Below are 20,946 nucleotides of genomic sequence, written 5' to 3'. Positions count from 1 at the left end.
CAAAACAACAACATAGCTATTGATTACAGTAGCAGTTCCTTGATACATCAATAATTCACTATGGCTATAATTTCCTTTCAAAATCCATTCCATCTCCCCATTATTCTAGCTTTCTTTTTGGTGAACTCCTGCCACTGCTTCCATCCCAAGCTCTTCAATGTCTCAAAGATACAATCTAATTCTGATTGGTCGCCTGCTGGGGCTACTTGGTATGGCAGCCCCACTGGTGCTGGAAGTGATGGTAATTGAAATAGAGACTGAAACATCATGAATGAATGAATCCTTGCTGCCTTTTTTCCAATTTAAAAAGAGAGTACTGTGTTAGGTTTTTCATATTTTGTGTGTGCATGTGTAGGTGGAGCTTGTGGCTATGGGAATGCTGTGGAGCAAGCACCATTCTCTTCATTTATATCAGCTGGAGGCGATTCTATATACAAATCAGGCCAGGGATGTGGAGCTTGTTATCAGGTGAACCATGTTTGCTAATAATAACTTGTTAGTTTAATTTCTATGTATACCAAATACTTTTTAAACAAGTATTTGAATGAAGATTGATTCTTTAATTGTTAGCAATAAATATTATCTTTAATTTGTGCCTTATCTAATATGCTGCTCCAATTTTAATTAATTAGGTGAAATGCACGTCGAGTTCGAATGCTGCATGCTCAGGGAATCCAGTTACTGTGGTTATCACAGATCAGTGTCCTGGAAGTCCCTGTGCCCAGGAATCCTTTCATTTTGATTTAAGTGGCACTGCTTTTGGGGCCATGGCAATATCTGGCAAGGAAGATCAACTTCGTAATGCTGGAGTCTTGCAAATTCAACATCAAAGGTACTTAAATTTGTGAGAGAAATGGGGGAAGAGATAAGAAGGGGGGGGGGGGAATAATTCCTACGCACATTTAGTCAATTTTTATAATTAGTATTGTAACCAAAGTCTTCTGTTTAATTTATTCAAGCATACATCCAGTCAAGCATATTTAACTTGAGTTTTTTATTATCATAATTTGCGGGCATGGACTTTTCATTATGATTACTAATCCCAGATAAATTTAAAAAGATTTTAATTAAAATCTCTATTAGAATATTATCAGAATCGAATCGATTTGTTTTAAGTGTCAATTTTTGTCTAATAATGCATCGTTATTGGCTTGCAGGGTCCCATGCAACTGGCCTGGTAAGACGGTGACCTTCCATGTTGATTCTGGATCAAACCCTTACTACTTTGCAACTGTAGTTGAATACGAAGATGGAGATGGTGAGCTTAAATCCGTGGAATTAAAACAGGCATTGGATTCAGATTCATGGGTTCCCATGCAAAAATCATGGGGTGCTGTTTGGAAGCTCGACGCAGGCTCGTTGTTACGTGCCCCGCTTTCTATTAAGCTAACATCTCTTGAGTCCGGCAAGACCATTGTAGCTAGCGGTGTAATTCCGGCAGGATGGGCACCCGGACAAACTTATAGATCACTAGTAAATTTTAATTAGTGGTTAATTGCTACATGAAAGCTATAGTTCCATATGGAGCCGATCATATGCATGTGTGTATGTATGTATGTTCCAAGGAACATGGAATCTTATTATAAAGGATGAATGATTAGCTTTACCACGTGGGCATTTCTTTCATCACTTTTTACCTTGTTTTAAACTGAGAGGTACATAAGTAACTTGTCATCACGTCATGGCACTTTTTACTTTGTCTTTAAACTGAGAGCTATATAAGTAACTTGTCATCACGTCATGGTACCTTTTATTTTGTCTGTTTGTTTGGTAATATGGTATATAATATTTTTAAAAATTATTTTTATTTAAAAATATATTAAAATAATTAATTTTAAATTTCCATTTAATTTTTAACATCAATAAATTAAAATTATTAAAAAAATATTAAATTGATATTTTTTGAAGCTAAACATATTTTTAAAATACATCTAAATATATTTTCAAATGCAAAAGGCTTGTATAATACATTAGACTTAATGGAGGATAATGTTCATTAAACTCTCTATTTTATGGGCTAATACGTAAGTAAGGTTTGACAATCACATAACCTTGATTTTATTATGAAGGGTTTGGAAAAGACTATTTTCTCTTTATTTTTTCTTTCAATTAGACTGGTCAACTTTTATTTTTATTCATGTGTCATGAAAATTGCAATGTGTCTGTACTCTTATTTTGAGTATTAATAAAAATAATTTTTTTAATAAAAAAAAATAGTGTTAATCTCGATGTTTTTCTTGGAAGGAAATAGTGTTGAATTAATGGATTTATATCCTGATAGGGTGATACTATATATATCCTGCTTGGTTTTTTTAATTTATCATAAAGTAAATATTATATCATTGATTTTTACCTCACACTTACAAAATATTTGGATCTAATTAATTGCGGCTTGTTGCTTTATAGATCATAAAATATTTTTGTTTTTATTACTCTTAAATAAAGTTTGGGCAGAAATTCGGGTTGCCAGAATATGGGTCGCGTCTGAATTATGAGCCCATGTAATGGTCGGCTGGTCCACGAAGTCGCGGCCTTGTTTTAAGCGGCAAAGCCTGACAAAAAATTCTTCGTCCAGGCAATGACGCCACTGCTTATACAACCTCGCCCGACCATTTCACAAAAAAAAAAAAAAAAAAAAAAATTTGTAAATGTGTCGATTCTAAAGGACCCTCTCCCAAATCCAGTCCTTTTCTTCGTGCACATGGGAGAGACGACAGGTAGTTTTCACATGTCAGTCCAATAACACTGTGAGATAATAAGAAACAAGACACTGAATATATCAACTGGATTTTTAGTAGATAATGATATTTTGTCACATCAAGAGTGATTAATAGAATAAAAATATTTATTCAAATGTTTTCGAAAAAGTTTGTACGTTAACTTAAAATTATTATAATCAATGTAAGATATCCTGAAATATTGGCTGACATGATAAGTTTTTAAAGTTGTCATATTTTATTCAAATCAAGAGTAGGTTATGTGGATTTTTTTTATGTAAATAAATAAACTTTTTATTAGGAATGACCTATTTAAAATCTGATCATATAATAATTTAGCGGTGGTAATAAAAAATAGTTCCATCTATAAAATTAGATCTATAATTTAATATACACTTCAAACACTAACAGAATACAACATTTCATCTTATATATGAATTTTTATCGCATAAGCACTCTAGTGGAAAATAAATAAAAATAAAGACTCTTTAGTAATATTTTGGGTATGGAAACAAATAAATAGTAAAATTTATTGGTTTAAGAGGCATGAAAACACTAATCATTTATATTTTAAATTAAACTCAATAAGAAACTTATTAGAATAGCTCTTTCATCGTAATTTTCACTTAATATCTTACACAGTAAAAACTCACACTTATAAACAAGTAGGAGGAAATTTTTTTTTTCAAAATGAAATTAAAATCTTTTTTATTTTTTATTAATTTATAAATTATACCAACAATCCTTCACTAGTTTGTAATCAATGACTTTTTACTTGATAAAATTATATTTATAAAAACATATTTGGCAATTTAAACCATTATGTAACCAAAACCAAGAAAAAGTTGGACTACTTTGGAGGGATTAGCTAGCAAAGATGAGGACTAATAAATTAAAAAAAAAAAAAAAAAACATTGGCTAATTCACACTCTTTGGTGTAGTGGTTGGAACTTGGAAGTGCTAGTTCATCACCCAATTTAACTTCTTCAGTGAGAGGTCTCGATCATCTTAGGACTGTAAAGTGGACTGGTTGCTTCAAGGCCTACACTAACCAAGTAAGCTTCTTTACTTATCACTATCACTACTTAAGTAACCCAGTTATGGATGCTTTAAATCGAAGCAAAATTAATTATTGTAATTGATGGGTTACAGACTAAACTCACTTCACTCATGGAAGCAATTAATAACTTTGCTTAGCCAACAGTTCATTGACTAATTGAAATTGTCACGGAACCTTTTCTGACTATTTACATACGTTAATCCATGCCCATACATGACGTCTAAATTATTTCAAGTTTCCATTTAACATATGTTTTAATAATCTGTATGCCTAAATTGTCCTTTACAACTCGTCTCTGTTTCTTCTGCCATTCACCATAACCCTCGGAGACCATCATCTTTGCCCTTTACAACTCGTCTCTGTTTCTTCTGCAGAGATTACAAACAAGACCAACCATGATTTTTGCTGGATAAAATGAAGAAGAAGAGCAGCAACAACAGCCATTGTGAAAACATCACCAAGAAAAGGTGAACAAATATTTGAATTACAATGTAAAAGAGGATAAGAATCGAAACAATTCAGAAAGTGATAAACACCATTGCATCAATCCCAACAATGACAAGTCTGAGCCTTCCTTCGATTCCAACACGCTAACTTCCCATCAATGTCGTGAAATAGTAAAATTGGTGGTGTTGGTGGCGGGTGAAGGAGATAGAGGGGGGTATGAGTGGTGACCGGATGGAAGAGAAATTGGATTTTTAAGGTTATTATTTATATAGGGTGTTTTCGTCTTTTAATAATTCTATCAACATAAATTAAGAAAAAAAATCTAGTTGCTGTGGTAGCCGTTTATTTACAAGATTTTTTATTTGATTAGGAGGGTAATTATTTATTAACGGGACTATTTATTTGATTTATTTAATTATAAAGGTAATCTTTTTTTTTTTTTATGAGACTGTTAATTTGATTATATAATTTTAATAAGTGATAGTGAGACAGTAAGGAATGGAAGATAATATGGAAAGCGAAATCCGGGCCTTCTCTCTCTCTCTCTCTCTCTATATATATATATATATATATATATAGGATCAGCTTACATGTATCTTGATTAATCCTCTAAGATCCTGAAATTATCAACCAGATAAGTCTCCAATAACCTTAAAATTTGATGATTTCTGAGAGGATTAGTCAAAATACATGTAAGCTGATCTGGATAGCTACAATTAATATATACATATAAAGAAACTTTCTTCTTCTACCCATTTCAAAGCGTTCCATTAAACAACCCGTGGAAGCAGATCAATAATAAGAATTCAAATCATAGCTAAGCTATTGATTTTTTTCTTTTATTTTACACAAATGCTAATGAAGATTTAATCTTTTGTATCTCTATAGATAAATAAGATTATTATCTCTATCAGATAACTAGAGAGAATGCAATGGAAGACGAGGAGACAAAGAGATAGCATAGGATGTATTATGTAAGAACCTCTAAAGTTTCAACAGGAGAGAACATAACTATAAAAACTACTCGGAGAGAAAAAAATAACCTTAACAAAATAACAAAAAAATAAAAATCAAATTGAAAAAATAATAAGTCATTTAATCATACTGAAAAGAATTGAATGATTAATAGATCACCATTGAGTGTTTTTAAAAAAGGAAAAAATCATAATTATAATATTATATTGAAAAGTGAATTATATATGTGTACAGTGAAAACCCCTTCAGCTTTAATTTTTTTGTTATGACTTGATGGTGACACAAGTGCTTCCAAGTAAGCAGTTAATGACTCGACTCTTAACACCATGATGCATTTTTCAATTATTTTCCCTTAAAGTAAATGACATGTCTTCTTGGGGTATGATCCTTGTCATTTATGTTTAAAAAAGTTAATGACACGTCTTTGGTAGGGTTGACTTGTCAGTTATGTTAGATTGGCTCAAACTGATTAGATCATGGTTCAAGTTGGTTTGATAAGGTTGATTTCTTAAAAGGCCCATGTTCGGTTCGATAAGGTTGATTTCTTAAAAGACCCAAGTTGAGAACCAAACCTGGCCCAATTGCATAAATAACTCAATTTGAGAACCGAACCAATTTTTTAATTTATTGATTCACTAATGAGATTAATAAAATATATAGTTCTAATAATATCTCTCATGCATGCTCATCAGAAACAGTCAGCCTCGTGAAGCAGAAACCACCAACCCAAACATATACCAACGAACCACAATATAGCTTAGATATAACTAGTTTATACACTGGCATTATGTTGCGGGTCATATAAAAAAAGCTTGAAGTTAGAATTTAGAAAAGAAAATGATGGAATTGAAAGAAAGAAAAACATCTTAACTTGACTATTTATTTAGCTCAAGTTTAAAATTAAATCATGTTAGAGATGTTACGATATGATCCGGTTAACTTGGTTAATTAATTCAAGAACAACCCGGATGATTATTAAAAAAAATACGAGGATGAAATTGAAAAAATAAAGGTTGAAATTGAAATAAAAAGGAGGGGAAAGGAAAAAAAAAAAAGAGAGGGTTGAATTGAAAGAAAAAAAAAGAGGAAGAGGCAGAGCCTAATTTCATCAAACTAGTTTGTAGAAGGATCTAATTGGAAGAAAAACAGTTTAGAAATTAAAAAAACAAAATCGAGTTCATATAGAAAGGGGAGAGTGGAAAAAAAAAGAAAATGAAAAGCATAATTTCATGATCAAATTAGGTTAAATTCGGTTATGAAGGGTCTAATTGAAAGAGAGAGAGAGAGAAAGTTTACAAAGTAAAAAAAAATAAAGAAAAAAGATTGAGGTGATTTATTATCCATGTATAAATAGTGAAGCACCATAGTGTTTTCTAAATATTTTAGATGTTTTAGGTAATTATAGCATTACTGTATGAAGCTCCAATATAAACATCGACATGCATAGGAACAACAATGCCCAAATCTTCTGCTGAACCAGTAAAATAGCGCAAAATGATTCTCGATCACTACCCGATTGAATACTATAAATTGGATTAATGTGCAAATTCAACCGAGCGAGAGCGAAGTAACGCTACACAGAAATAATATTTTTTTTCCATTTTTTGTTTATTGAATTAATCCGTTCATCAATGTTTTCAATTTATTGCATAAATTAAATGGAGTAATTTTCAAATTCTCTTAATCATCCTTTTCATTCCAAGCTTCAGCGATTTCTGATACGAACAAACGATCGCTTGGGAAAGACGCAAGTTCTTTTAATTTATTTATTTTTCTTTGGAAGGTTTATTGGCGTCTAGGCAAAATAAAATAGCTAGGAATAGCCCTTCCTTTTCTTCTTTCATGAGATATTTCCGTCTCTAATATGAGTAAAATCTCATCAAAACATTACCTGATATCACGCTTTTTTTTTTTCTGTACAATTAGTGGTAGTTTGCTCTCAATTTGAGATAGAGATATCTTTTATGGAAATCTCAAACTTTACAGAAAGAGACATCCCATACACATTTTATATATATATAAATTTAATTTGAATTTAAGAAATGTGTGTTTTATGTTTATGAAAAATAACACAACTTTTTAGGGAAATTTTATTTAAATCGTAGAAACGAAGATCACACTGAATTAGCTAGCTTCTCACACACTGCCCTCGGTGGACTAAGATCAAGCAGACCCTAAAACTTATCCAAATTGATCCGCATTGTACTCGGAGATTTCATGAGTTGTTCCGAAACTAAAAAAGTGGAAACAAACACACATATGTTTTTATTAGACAAATGACATAATATTTGTGTGGAAAGGCAGCTTGAACCAACCGACAAACAGGGAGAAGCATGAGTTTTTAGTTTTCTTGGCTTGGAATTGAAGGGATATGAATAGGTATGGCAGTTAGAACCACTACTCTCTTCCCCTTTCACTCCCTCACTCACCACTCTCTCTTTCTCCCACAGACGTACGGACCTAAGCCCTTTGGTTTGTTTGACCGGTGGCGCCACCACCACAATGTTATAGAAAAAGTCTCTAGCCCTCTTAAACTCCCACCACTTGGCACCATATTCTAAACTATTATTTACTCTTATCTCTCTCTCAACCATGGCTATATCTAGAAGCTAGGTCTGGTTAGCACTCCTCTTAACCATACAACCCTACAGCAAGTTCCGCTACGAGAACAAACTTCGCCCCATTCGATCTCTTACATCATTAGTTAACCTCACTTCATTGATTAATATTCATTAATTCTTTCTCTCTTAGTTTTTCATTTCTTTCGTTTATTGTTTTTTTTTCCCACTTTATATGGCTTTGCTTGTGGATCAACAACCAAACTTCAAGCACTTCTGTAAAATATGCAAGAAAGGATTTATGTGTGGAAGAGCACTAGGAGGGCACATGAGAGCACACGGAATAGGTGATGAGAATGTCAACATGGAAGATGAAGATCCTGCTAGTGACTGGGAAGATAAATTGGGAGCCACCGTGCCCCCTGGAACCAGGCGTATGTATGCGTTAAGAACGAATCCAAATCGATTAAAGAGCTGTCGGGTTTGTGAAAATTGTGGCAAAGAATTCTTGTCATGGAAGTCTTTTCTTGAACATGGAAGATGCACGTCCGAGGATGCAGATCAATTGCTTGTTTCCTCTCCAGGATCGGACGAGGAGGGTGGAACTCCAAGAAGGGGTTGCTATTGGTCTAAGAGAAAACGATCATTGAGAGCTAAAGTTGGCAATTTTAACTCAAGTTGCCCGTCAAGCGAAGAGGAAGATCTTGCTAATTGCCTCATGATGCTATCTAATGCAACAGTTGATCCCTTAGAAGCCGAGCCTGAGGAGTCCTGTGCATCTGCTAGTAAAGAAGAAGAGCGAAGAAATCCGTTGAATTTTATGGCTCATGTGGAATATAAGCCACCATTAGACAAGGCCAAGGGGATTGCTAAAGGAATGTTTGAATGCAAAGCATGCAAGAAAGTTTTCAATTCACATCAAGCATTGGGTGGACATAGAGCTAGCCACAAGAAGGTTAAAGGATGTTATGCAGCCCGGCTTGATCAAGGCATGGAGGATAGCCTAGCTGATCATGATGAAGATTTCATCACAAATGATGAATTCTTTTCAACAAAATCGACATCGACTTTGCAATTCGATCATGGTTCAACTCCTCCATTGGCTTCCACTTCGAAAAGGAAATCCAAAGTGCACGAATGTTCCATATGTCATCGTGTATTTTCATCCGGACAAGCATTAGGTGGCCATAAAAGGTGTCATTGGCTCACTTCAAATTCTCCAGACACTTCATCTTTCCCCAAGTTCCATCAATTTCAGGATCACTTGGACCAAATTCAACGACGACCGAAGTTCATCAACAATTCTGAGCCATTAGATCTCACACTTGATCTCAATCTTCCTGCTCATCCACCTGTTGCAAACCCTTCAAATATTGCGGTTTCTACTGAGATTTACTTACAACCTTGGACGAGAGTTGATGCAAAAGTAAAGGATGACAACAATCATCAGCACCAAAATGAAAAGGATCATCGTGACACCAAAGACAACAATAACGATGATAATAATAATTATTATAGTTCAGTCCAGAATGTGAATGATGAAGCAGATAGTAAGGTGAAGTTAGCAAAACTTAGTGAATTAAAAGACATGAGCACTAGTGGAAGTTCATCTCCATGGTTGCAGGTGGGAATTGGTTCAACTACTGATGTGAGAGCGGACCAGTTATAAAATCTTGAGACCCAAAACGGGCCGGGTTTCAAGTTTTTCTTTTCTTCTTTTTTCATTTGTCCAATTTTGTATTTAAAAACTGTAATTACAAGAAAATTTTGTAACTATAATTGTTACACCAATCACTGCAATTATGTGTTCATTGGGCTGTAATGTGCGCCCTTCAAATAATTTTTGCCTTTTGTCGGTACATCGATGAATAGATGTGGAAATGAATTAAATTAACAATTTTAATTGTTTTGCCTTTACAAGAATCATTCTTTGCTCCAGTTAATTTCATGGCAGACCCTTTGTACTTCTTAGTTTACTGTCTTGTATTTATTCTAGCTGCAACTGCCCATAATCTAAAATCCAATGAAGAAGGATACATCTCTCTAGTATTATCCAGCAAAGGAGTTGACTTTGCTGAAGATGTCCTGATAAACAAGGCAGTATCCACCATAATCCCACTTCAACTACCTGATATTAAAAAGTCTGTCAAAATCCCACTGATTGGCAAAGAATATTTTTAGCTTCGATATTTCTTCTTCAAATGTTGAAACTAGAAACCCGGGTTTTGTCCTTGTTGCTTGAGGTGCTACTGCCAACTTGAGCATGAAATGGGCTTACTCTTATAGCACCTGGTTGATTGTCATTTCAGACAGCAGAGATGCTTTAGTTCAGCTACGTATATATGGCACAGAAGTTCTTGGATTCGGTAAAATATGAAATGGTAAAGAGAAGTTATAGGGGTTTTGACGGAAAAGAAAAGGGTATTTTTAGAATTTTTTATTTGAAATTACCGTAATAAATTAGAGCATCTTCTTTCTTATTTGCTTTTACTATTTTTTATTATTTAAATTCTATTTGAAGTTCAAATTAATATCTCCAAAAGAATTTTAAACACGGAAATGGGTTCAAACAGCTTATACAAGCAGCAATTATTATATAGCCACATGCTATAATATTATTTATCATTTGTATGATACTTTTTGATGCCCTCCAAACTTATTTGAAAAACAAAATTAGACAAATGCATGTTAAAAATTATTTAAATCATTGTCATTTTTAGAACATAAAATGTGCACATTAGACAAATTATTTAAAGAATTGGTAAATGACAGAGTTGATAAATGTGGGAAATATTTGAGATTTAATCTATAAAATTTATAAATTTGAGAAAATATATAAATCTAATAAACTGAGTTCATTTTCCAAAACTAAAAAAAATCATCAGAATTAAGTTCATATATTTTCCTATACGGTCAAAAGAAACCACCGTATTAGATCTGGCATATTCTTCAGAATTTCATTTCTTACGACCGAATCTGAAGTTCGAAACATAAAAAAAAAATAAAAATAGCTAGCTCTTGTCTAAATTGATTTGTTGCTGGGATCAGAACATGATGGAAGGTATATCAACCTCGAGGGTTGGTGAGTCCTAAATCAAATTTCTTAATCAATTTGTAAGAACTGTCCTATTAAAAATAAAATAAAACTAAAAATAGCAAGAAAGAAGACCTTAATTGCTTATATATATATATATATATATATATATATATATATATATATATATATATATAAAGAAGAGGAAGAAGAAGACCTGCAAATGAACGATGGAATCGTGTATAAAGACACAAATTAATTATTCCACTGCGCAACTTGTCCACCACCATATAATTTGAAGATATGCCGTGCTTAAAAAGTATTAGAATATATGATCATAAAGATTTGCACAATATATCTTGACATAACAATCAAGATTATTTGCCAAGAATAATAGTGCATATATGGTATCTCTGACCTGGTAATAAGCTTAATTGAGGAAAACATGCTAGAACTCACTACGAACAGCCACCACTCCTCCACCTCAGGAGTAATCAATCTGTTTCCGCCAATGGAATCGAATACTTTGTTATATAAATGCTCTCTGCTAACTTAACCGACATTTCAATCACTTAAGGCTTAAGTTTTTAAAAGGTGCTTCCAACTGCTATAGTGGTTATTTTTTAAAATACTTTTTTAAAATACATCAAAATAAAATATATTTTTATTTTTAAAAAAAATATTTTTAATATCAGAACTCTAAAATAATCAAAAATTTATATAAAAAATAAAATTTAAACAAAAATAAAATTCAAAATTTAAGTGTTCCAAACATATCCTTACATAATGACTCGTGAGTAAGGGTGTTCACGGTCCGGTTTGAATCAAAAAATCTAACCAGAATAAAAGATGTTATTTCTTGAGAATATAACCCAGATCGAACCAAACACCAGTTTGATTAGGTCAAAATCGGTTTTTAGAGTAAATCTGGCAAGAAACTGTGGTCATAAAAAAATATTCTCAAAAGAACACCCATTTTCAAAGGGTGAATCTTATTGTAAAATCAGGAAAACTGATTTGAAGTTTAGAACAATACAAGATTAATGGATTCTTTGTCAACTCGTAGCCCTCCTTATCTTGGAGTTAGAATCTTCCAATAAAGTACATGCCACTAAAAACTTTGGCTATAAATACTCCATTGTGTTTCCAGCACTTGCAACCATGTTTTGGCATGTTGATTGGGCACCCTACCCTAGCTAGCTAGCTAGCTCTTCCTTCAACCATGCAGGGATCAAGCTATTAAGATGTACCAAATAAAAATAAGGTATTTTTTTACTTAACAATTGATGCTCTTGAGTCTTGATAGCAATAAAGTGTAGCCGTTTTGTTAGACTGGGGGAGTAGTGAATGATTCTCGATTTTGCTGTAGTAGGATTTGGCAACATTCTAGAGTTGCTGTATAGTAAGTATTTCCATCAGTTCAAATCACCTTGTAAATTGTAACCACGTATATATGTCAATTTATGGTAGGCGTGTTGAAAAAATGAACTTATTTGTAGTACTTGCCCTCTCGGATACAACTCGACCCATAAAAATTGGACAATTTACATATAGCATATAATAATAGGTTAAAAACTCTAAAAAATGGATATCACAAATAAGGTTACGGGTCAATATTTTAGAAATTTGGTCAACCTATCATAGCACAATTTGTTAGCACGTGAGCCACAACCACGAGGTTGCGGGTTCAATTGCACTAGCACTGTTATTTTTAGATAGACGACTTGTCATTTCAGTTTTTTTGCACATCCCCTTAATAAAAAAAATATAAAGCAATGCTGCATGCGAGCTCGGCCTCCAAGCCTGCTACTATTGCTAGGCTAATTGTGAGGCTTGGCCCTTTTCTTTTTATTTTTTCTTCTTTATTTATTTATTTATTTTGACACTTAAAAAAACATTTGTTAGATTCACCTAATTTTCAGTTTTGACATTATTTTTAAAACTATTATAATTTTTTATTTGAATTTTAAATTTTGTTTTTCAATTATTGTTTTTCTAATATAAAAATAATAATAAAAATAATAAATTATTCATGAAGATTAGACTCAAATTATTTTTTATTCTTAAAGTTTTTAAATAGGTTTTGAACATAACTTTATCACGTTTATTATTATTTTTTTTTTTGCTTTCAATTACACATAAAATATTTTTTAATATTTTTTATTAATTTGTTTTTACAATCATAAAATAATTGTGTTTCAGAAGAAACAATGATTCCAGTAAAAACATTGCACTCGCTAAAATAAATAAAAGATACGTTAATAAAAAAATTTATTTTGATGGAAGAAAAATTCAAAGCGACTATATTTTCTCATATAATAATAGTACTAAAGAATTTTCTGAGACCTGAATATTTTTTATATTTAAAATTTTCTTATCCCAATAATCTAGCACTATAGTGCTTATTCGGGATTATGTTTGCACTGAAGTTTTAGTGAATTTTGATTTGAAAAAAATTAATTTTTTTTATTTTAAAATAATTTTAATATATTGATATCAAAAATAATTTTTAAAAAAATATATATCATTTTAATATATTTTTAAATAAAAAATATTTTTAAAAAAAATCAGGCTTTCTCTATATGGGTGGACGGCTTGGTCCTCTCACTCCAGCAGAATTCTCAAATATTTGTTGGCCTTCTCATCAAGCAACAGCTGAAATTATGAATGACGCGGAATTCAAAACTATGGTGCAAGGATACTATTTCCTGTTTAGCGAGGGCCCATCAATCCAATCACAGCCCCAGTCCATCATAACTAGCTTTTAAGCTCTCTAATTGCTTAATTGTTTTTACACCAAGCTCGAATCAAATCCGATTTGTGAATACATAATTTGATTTAAATCCTAGAAGGTTAGTGTGATTACTTAAATTTAAGAATGTATACTCTATTTTTTTGTTATTGAAATTCAAATTTAAAATGTGCAAAGTAATTGTTTTATAAATTTTGAATCCAATATAAATATAAATATGAGATAGTGTACTTTTGAATTTAGAATTTATTTAGAAGTTCGGGAAAATTTATGTTTTAAAATGTTTTTTCATTTAAATACGTATTAAATTAATATTTTTATTTTATTTTTTAAAAAAAAAATTCACATCAGTATATAAAAATAATTCAAAAACACTACAAAAATTAAAAAAACCTAAAAAATAAGACTAGACTACAATAATAAACAGTACTTTAATCTCAATAACAAAGCTAGTTCAACACACCATATAATAATAAAACGTCAAGAAAGAAATGGCTGCTTGGTTTAGTATTTTTAAGCAATTAGTTTATTATGTACAAATGATCCAGCTATATAGTCTATATGAATATTATCAAATATCATGAAAACGAGCCTTTTGGAAATAAGTTTTGAAAAGTGCTTTCCGTTTCATGGCGGCAAGAGCAAGGCTTGCTTTTCGCAGTTTGCGTACCATTCCCACCGAAAAAAAAAACAAAAGCAAGAACAAATCCCCGGGTGTAGGTAACTTTACAACCTTTATCTCATTCAGTCCCTCCACTCTTTAAATTCTCTTAATATGGTTTTTCTAGTTTTATTTTTATTATTTTCATCCCTGTACTTTTGGTCTGTTGAAATGCAGTCCCTCTGTCACTATTAATGTAATCTTACATTAATTCAAGTAAAATTCTCTTATTTTAATCTCGAATTAACTGGAAAGGAAAGGCATTAGAGGTGGAGGGAGCACATGCTCGACAGGCCAAGAGTAGAAGGACATGTTTTAATAGCAGAATAGACGATTTACTCATTGACCCAATCTAATTGTATTTTTGTTTTATCGAATTTACCTGTCGTGGAATAATTTTTCAAGACAATAATCATGAAAGAAGTATTTTTTTTTCGTGGAAGGACCCATGTTTTTTAATGCTTCATGGACTCCTGGAGTCTAATATCATATTAATTAATTTGTTAATTAAATAAGATTATAGTTAAACCCCGTTTGGAATCATGGTTGTTGAGCATAATTTTCTTTTTTAAAAAATAAGGGCCAATTAATAGCAACATGCTTTAGGAGGTTACCTAACCGATCCTCCAAACATATCTTTAGAAGCTTAAATAAATGAGTCTATCCCAAACAGTTGACCACAGACTCTTCTCTTGAAATTGATCAAAAAACTTTTTGGCATTGGACTGGCGAGCGGACTTTCTTCAGAGTAATTATGAGGCCTTCTACTTAATCATATAAGTTTAAATTGTACCTAATTAATCCCTCAACAAAAAGAGGGACCTCACATAATCACAGTGAGATTTCGGAGATCTAAAGTTGTTAGTGTGCTACATAAAGTGTTCAAGGTTCCTAAAAATGAAGAAAATTATCGTATAAAATGTTAAGTTAATTGCATCATGTGTTTAATTTTGATCGAATGCCATGGAAACTGGACCCAAAATGGGGTCCGAAAATCCATCCCAGGTGATAACGTCAATTATCTATTGTGAAATTGTTTTTTTTTAATTAAAAAATCACATCAAGACCTATAACAGGTTCAAAATTAGTCTTTTTAACAATTTGTGGTAGCTAAATCGGCTTTTACAGTTAGGATGGATTCGATAATATTTTTCTCCTAAGAAAATGTAAATTCCATGAAATTTTAATTATATTTATACATGCAATTTCAAAGAATAAGTCTAGTGGTAAAAAAACAATGCTCATTTTCCTCCTTTCTAGACTCAAATTTTAAATTTATTTTTTTAATTTATTAATCAGAACGAGAACTAAAAATGTTAAAAATAAAATTTGTCATAATTAATATATAAATTGCTAAAAAAAACAAGAACTAATATAAAATCGTAGGTATATAAGCATGGTATTGTACACTTGCAATTTCACGATAAAAAAAACAATTAAATGTTCCTTTTATTTATTTTTAATTAATATGAAAGTTCGGATCAGTTTATGTGTATCTCGATAATTTTTTGGATCATGAAATTAATGATTATGTAAGTTTTATAAAACTCAAACCAGTAATATATGAGGAGTAATACATGAAGAACAAATTTAGAGTCTGATTAATTAAATTATACCTTCATATCCCCTGTTTTATTATTACTAGGTGGTCACTAGCTCCCACAGTCGAAATAATTCGAATGCCCAATCATTTGGAAATCCCGAATGGTCTCCCTGATCTCGACTTATAATCAAATTTAGAGTCTTAACAAGTGATCATAATATGTGATTAGACCAGCTCTTCTTGCTTAACCTTAGCTAGTGAAGGTGAAGGTTTGATGGGATTATCTCACCAGTTGGTGGGTCCTTCCTCCTTTGAGCACCCACCGTGTCCTTGATAGATAGATAGAAGCTCCAGTGATAAAATATTAAAAATAATAATTTAAAATAAAAAAATAATGATTTTTTTGAAAGATTATCATCTAACCGCATGTACATGGTCAGTTCATGTTGTGCCAAATCAACATGGTTCTATATATATGGTCTCTGCTCATGTTAAGCCAAATAACCATGATGGATATGTACAATAGATATACATGTTGTACTTGAAAGCTTACTCTATCTGTCTCTACTGCTAACGTGCACTGTGGTGAGCTCCAGTTCACTCCAAATTGAGTGCCAGTGCCATACACCTGGTACTAGACCTTTTTGTTTTTTTTACTGTATTTCCATCAAACTCCAGCAGTGGTTGGTTCGTAATTTTACGAGAATACAACGATGGCATTGATGTAAAAGCCCCACATTCTATCCCAAACGTGGTCCCAACATAGTGAAGTCTAATTCTATCCCAAATTCTTTTTTTTTTTGTAATTATAATTACATGATTTATTAAAAAAAATAACTTTCCACAACTTGGTTTGGAATTTGAATAATGATAATTTAAAAAAAAAAAGAATGTGTATCCTTGACCATTAGATCCAACAGGATTCACAAAGTGACTGATGAACAATTATTTCTTGTGATATATTTCATGGAAATCTTTAAAGCACCCGTTTTGCAACACGAGAATTTGATTTTATTTTTTATATTAATCCAAGGTCTTGGTGGAGTTGACTCGGTGTGTTTTAGCATTGCGTGTTATTACAGCTGTCTTTTTTGTAATTATAGAATTTGCTCGCTTTTACTATTAATAATAATAATTTTCTCGACTTGGTAAAAAAATTAATCAGAAGCATTGATTTGGTGTTTTCGATTAAAATACGTTATGAATTTATCTGCCAATTAAACCATTCATTGGCCCCATATTATTTATGGTTTTCGGCTTCACAAAGCTGTTACATCGTATACATGTACTGTAACCACTCAGCAGTACCTGATCTTTAATTCAGAACAAAATATATATATATATATATATAGTCAGACACTAAGATGATTTTTTTTGTGCTTTCAGATCGTTTTAATATATTGATATTAAATATAAATTTTAAAAAATAAAAATATCTCAATATATTTTTAAATAAAAAATACTTTAAAAATCTAAAACAATCCATTAGCTTTAAACTCAAAGATATAGCTTCTTACCAGCTTGAATTGAGCTATAACATCTTGATTTGTTGCACGAACAGTTGATTGGAGACCAAACTATAAATCCCTAACAAAAACTTTCTTTCTAGTTTGGACACATGATCCCTCAATATATATATGGACATTGGACAAGTCAATTTATCAACATCAATGAGTTTGTTTATATATTAATCAGCATATTAATTAATATATACACTGATATCATAGTCTTATTAATGTATCCGTATACTCAACAAGTAATATATTTATACTATGGTTGTCACTTCAATAAAATTATTAATATGGATATGCTAATATGTCCCGGTCTTGGACTCTCGTAATAATGACATAGTTAAGCATTGAGCTGGTATTTCAATTTGTGATTAAATTCATAATTATGTTTTACTAATTAATTAATCCTTCTTTACGGCGTTGAATAAAGTAAAGAATCCTCTCCTCTGTGCCTTCCTGTTAAAATTTCTTGCTGGTTCAATGTGATCTCAAGCAAAAGTAAAAATCAAAGGCATTGACGATGCTCCGATATATAAAAATATATTAATTTTTTTAAAATGGTTAAACTTTATTTTTAGTTAGTTTTCAAAAATTAAAACTAGATTTATCGAGTTTAAAAGGATCATTCACATCTCGTGTGATATATTTATTTCAGTTGCTACTTTTACTTGTGGATTGCATTGTACAGTGCAATCTTCAAGATTTCAATTTGGTCTCTTATGTTTTCAAAATAATTCAATTCAATCACTAAAACTTTTATATTTCTTATTATTTCATCCTTGTAGTTTTAAACATTTACATTTCGGTCCTGAAGCTACACAAAAGTGCAACCCCTAGAAGTTTAACATGGTCTCTAAAGTCTACGAAAATCCAATTTGGTCTCTGGAATTTTTAAGTTCTATATTTCCATCCTTGTAATTATAGGTATTTATATTGTGGTCCTCAAACTTTATTTTTCATGTTTCATCCTTGGATGTTGAAAAAAGATCAATTGAGTCCTTGAAGTTTTGCAAGAATTTAATTTAATTCCTTTTTTATTTTTACATTTTGATTCCTCTAATTTACTGTTCATAATCTGATCTTGATCTTCTTCTTCTTCTTCTTTTTTCCATTATTTTTTTAAAAAGTTCAATTTAGTCCTTAAACTTTTAGAATTTTGCATTTTCTTTCCTATGATACTAGGTATTTATGTTTCAGTCATGAAAATTACTTTTGCTTATATTAATTACGTCACTGGATGTTGAGAGAGTTCAATTTAGTATTTGAAGCTCTCATAAAAGTTCAATTTAGTATTTGAAGCTCTCACAAAAGTTCAATTTCATTCCTAAAGTTATATATTTCTATATTTTTCATCCTTGTAGTTTTAGGTTTTATTTTTTATCACAAAACCTCATTTCTCTCGCGTTTCATACTCTGGTCCTTGAATATTGACAAAGAAGAGAGGAATTCATCATAGAAATGAAGGGGAAAGTTCTTTGTTCATCGCATTTCAACCATAAAAAAGGTTGACATTGATACCAATTGATTCATCTTGTACATGAGAGTTAGTAAACGTGGCTTTGTCTTTTTAACCAAGGATTATAAAGTAATTTTTTTCTATTTTTAATTTTTAGACTGATTAAATATTATTTTTTGGGTTATAAATGAGGTTTCTTAAAAAAAATTGGAATTCTTTTTTTGTTAAAACAAGTTGAAATTTAGGTTTTGGACATTCAAAAAATCATGTTGTTAGCAAAAAATAAGAATAAGAAAAAAAAGGATGTTTTGTCAAAATTGAAAAAAAACGCATAAATGAAAAAAATGAAGATTTTGACTAAATAAATACATCTTTTCCATAATTTTAATGTTTCAATATCTTTGGAATATTTATTTTAATCGCTATAGAATTAAATAAATATAGGATTTGAAAGTGGTCCCGCTCTTTTCTGTATTTCAAAGTTTACCATACATATATTATCATTAATTAGCATGACTTTTTATAACCAAAATTTATAAAATAAGTACATACACATCTACCGTTTGTTTCTTAATAAAAAGATCAACTTCAAGCTTTTAGCCTTTAATTATTATTCATAATTCATGATTTATCAATTTACATCTTTTTTAATTTATTTTATTAAATATTGCATGCTTTGTCTTTTCATTCATTAAATAATTAATTTTATGATATCCTTTTATAATATCAACATCTTCTCTTTCCACGCTAGAAATTAACTTTGAATCCCAATAGCAGTGCTGCATGCATGCAATAACAACTGTTCAAAGATTGTTCGTCTCCGGGTCCAACCGCACTTTTCACAAGGTTTGAATTTTACTTGTTTTAAATTATTTTATATCAATATGTTAATTTTAAATATTAAAAAAATTATAATTTAAAATAAAAAAAAATAGTAAAAAAAAAACATCACTGCACTCAGCAATCACCGCCTCAATGTACTATACGAAGAGACACCTTTTTCTCTTACAAAAAGAACGTATAAATTGGAAGGAATCCGCATGGACCGCGTTTTGTTAGAATAAACGGGTGGTACCAAGGGTTAGAAGGACCGGGTCTACCAACCCCTAACAAAACGGCATTTACTGCTCTCCCATGGAAACCTCCTTTCTCAAAGGAAGGGACGAAGTATTTTTTCCCATCAAGACGTTTCAACAAAAGATCCAAATTTAAAGGAAACTTTCCTAAGAAAAGCTAAAACCCGATTTGAATCAATACACGTGTATATTACCCATTTAATTCAGGAAAATCAATTCAAGAAATAATAATAATAATAATAATAATAATAATAGGAGGGAGCTGATAAGGTATGAAACGTAATTTCCAATTCAGTATTTAATGAATTTAATTACCAAAATCAGTGATAAATAATAACACCACTATTTGGATTATTAAATATGAGATTTGATTGGATCTTATTTGCCTGTTACATCCTAAATATCACAGCTTGAGGATGTTAAGAGAGTGGGGTCGTATAGCATGTCTCATCGTTACAACAAACCCATCAGTTTTCTTGACCGGTACAAGTAAGCAACCGGTTTATTTTGGTAACCTTCTTCTTCTTTTTTTAATCCTAAATCGCCTTTATTTTTTACTAAATTAAATCACGGGATTTCATTTCTCACACTTGAAAGTAACAAGATTAAAATCAAATACATAAATTCTTAAACAATACAAATATTCCGGACGATTTTTTTTCACGTTGAATTTTAAATTCTTAAATAATTCATTAAACTAAATTATTTTTCATGATATTCTCGACAAACTATACTCTGCTTTTTATATCCCTAAAACCCACATTGAAATATTTTAAATCTTAAACCATGTCAATGAAAATGCGAAGATGTTTTGCGTGTAAGCAAACAATTGATTTTAGAGATAAAGGTAGAAAAATCGAAGTTCGTGCTTGGGAAATACTTTATGAAAATATATTTTTTTTCGTTCATTTCCATTGTAGGTTGTAGCATACTGTTTTTTTTTTTTTTTTTTTTTTGAATATCACTAGGTAGAAAGGGCAAGTTGGGAAACAAAAGAGAGGTAAAGGTTGAGAGAAGAATGGCTGGGAATAAATTCAGAAACGGGCAAGCCTCGCATGTTACATGTCCCTCTTTCTCCCTTCATGCAAGAGCTTTAATTAAATTTTATGTAATGTTTTAATATATACCGTTTTAAAGAAAACCAATTAATCCTCTC

The 20,946-nt window shown here is 31.1% G+C and overlaps 2 protein-coding genes across 2 annotated transcripts; both read left to right on the top strand.

Moving 5' to 3' along the window:
• Nucleotides 1-1,606, top strand: LOC7497347 (putative expansin-B2). The gene is made up of 4 exons (XM_002320672.4): nt 1-241; nt 356-468; nt 633-832; nt 1,158-1,606. The coding sequence occupies exons 1-4, from the start codon at nt 61-63 to the stop codon at nt 1,486-1,488; spliced, it is 825 nt and encodes a 274-aa protein (XP_002320708.1). The 5' UTR covers nt 1-60; the 3' UTR covers nt 1,489-1,606.
• Nucleotides 1,607-7,258: 5,652 nt separating this feature from the next.
• LOC7497346 (zinc finger protein ZAT9) lies at nt 7,259-9,700 on the top strand. Its single transcript, XM_024584420.2, has one exon. It carries the CDS (start codon nt 7,993-7,995, stop codon nt 9,424-9,426), a length of 1,434 nt encoding a protein of 477 aa, XP_024440188.1. The 5' UTR covers nt 7,259-7,992; the 3' UTR covers nt 9,427-9,700.
• Nucleotides 9,701-20,946: the final 11,246 nt, after the last annotated feature.

Source organism: Populus trichocarpa, chromosome 14, assembly GCF_000002775.5.
Source record: "Populus trichocarpa isolate Nisqually-1 chromosome 14, P.trichocarpa_v4.1, whole genome shotgun sequence".
Classification (NCBI taxonomy): domain Eukaryota; kingdom Viridiplantae; phylum Streptophyta; class Magnoliopsida; order Malpighiales; family Salicaceae; genus Populus; species Populus trichocarpa.
The sequence above is the reverse complement of the archived record's forward strand: the minus strand, read 5'-3'. Positions and strand labels throughout refer to the sequence as shown.

What these genes read in the sequence shown, in the direction of transcription:
- LOC7497347 (XM_002320672.4), top strand. Translation starts at nt 61, where the DNA reads ATGGCTATAATTTCCTTTCAAAATCCATTCCATCTCCCCATTATTCTA. An exon ending in GATGTGGAGCTTGTTATCAG is followed by an intron (nt 469 to 632) that starts GTGAACCATGTT and finishes TTAATTAATTAG; the next exon opens with GTGAAATGCACGTCGAGTTC. An exon ending in TTGCAAATTCAACATCAAAG is followed by an intron (nt 833 to 1,157) that starts GTACTTAAATTT and finishes ATTGGCTTGCAG; the next exon opens with GGTCCCATGCAACTGGCCTG.
- LOC7497346 (XM_024584420.2), top strand. Translation starts at nt 7,993, where the DNA reads ATGGCTTTGCTTGTGGATCAACAACCAAACTTCAAGCACTTCTGTAAA.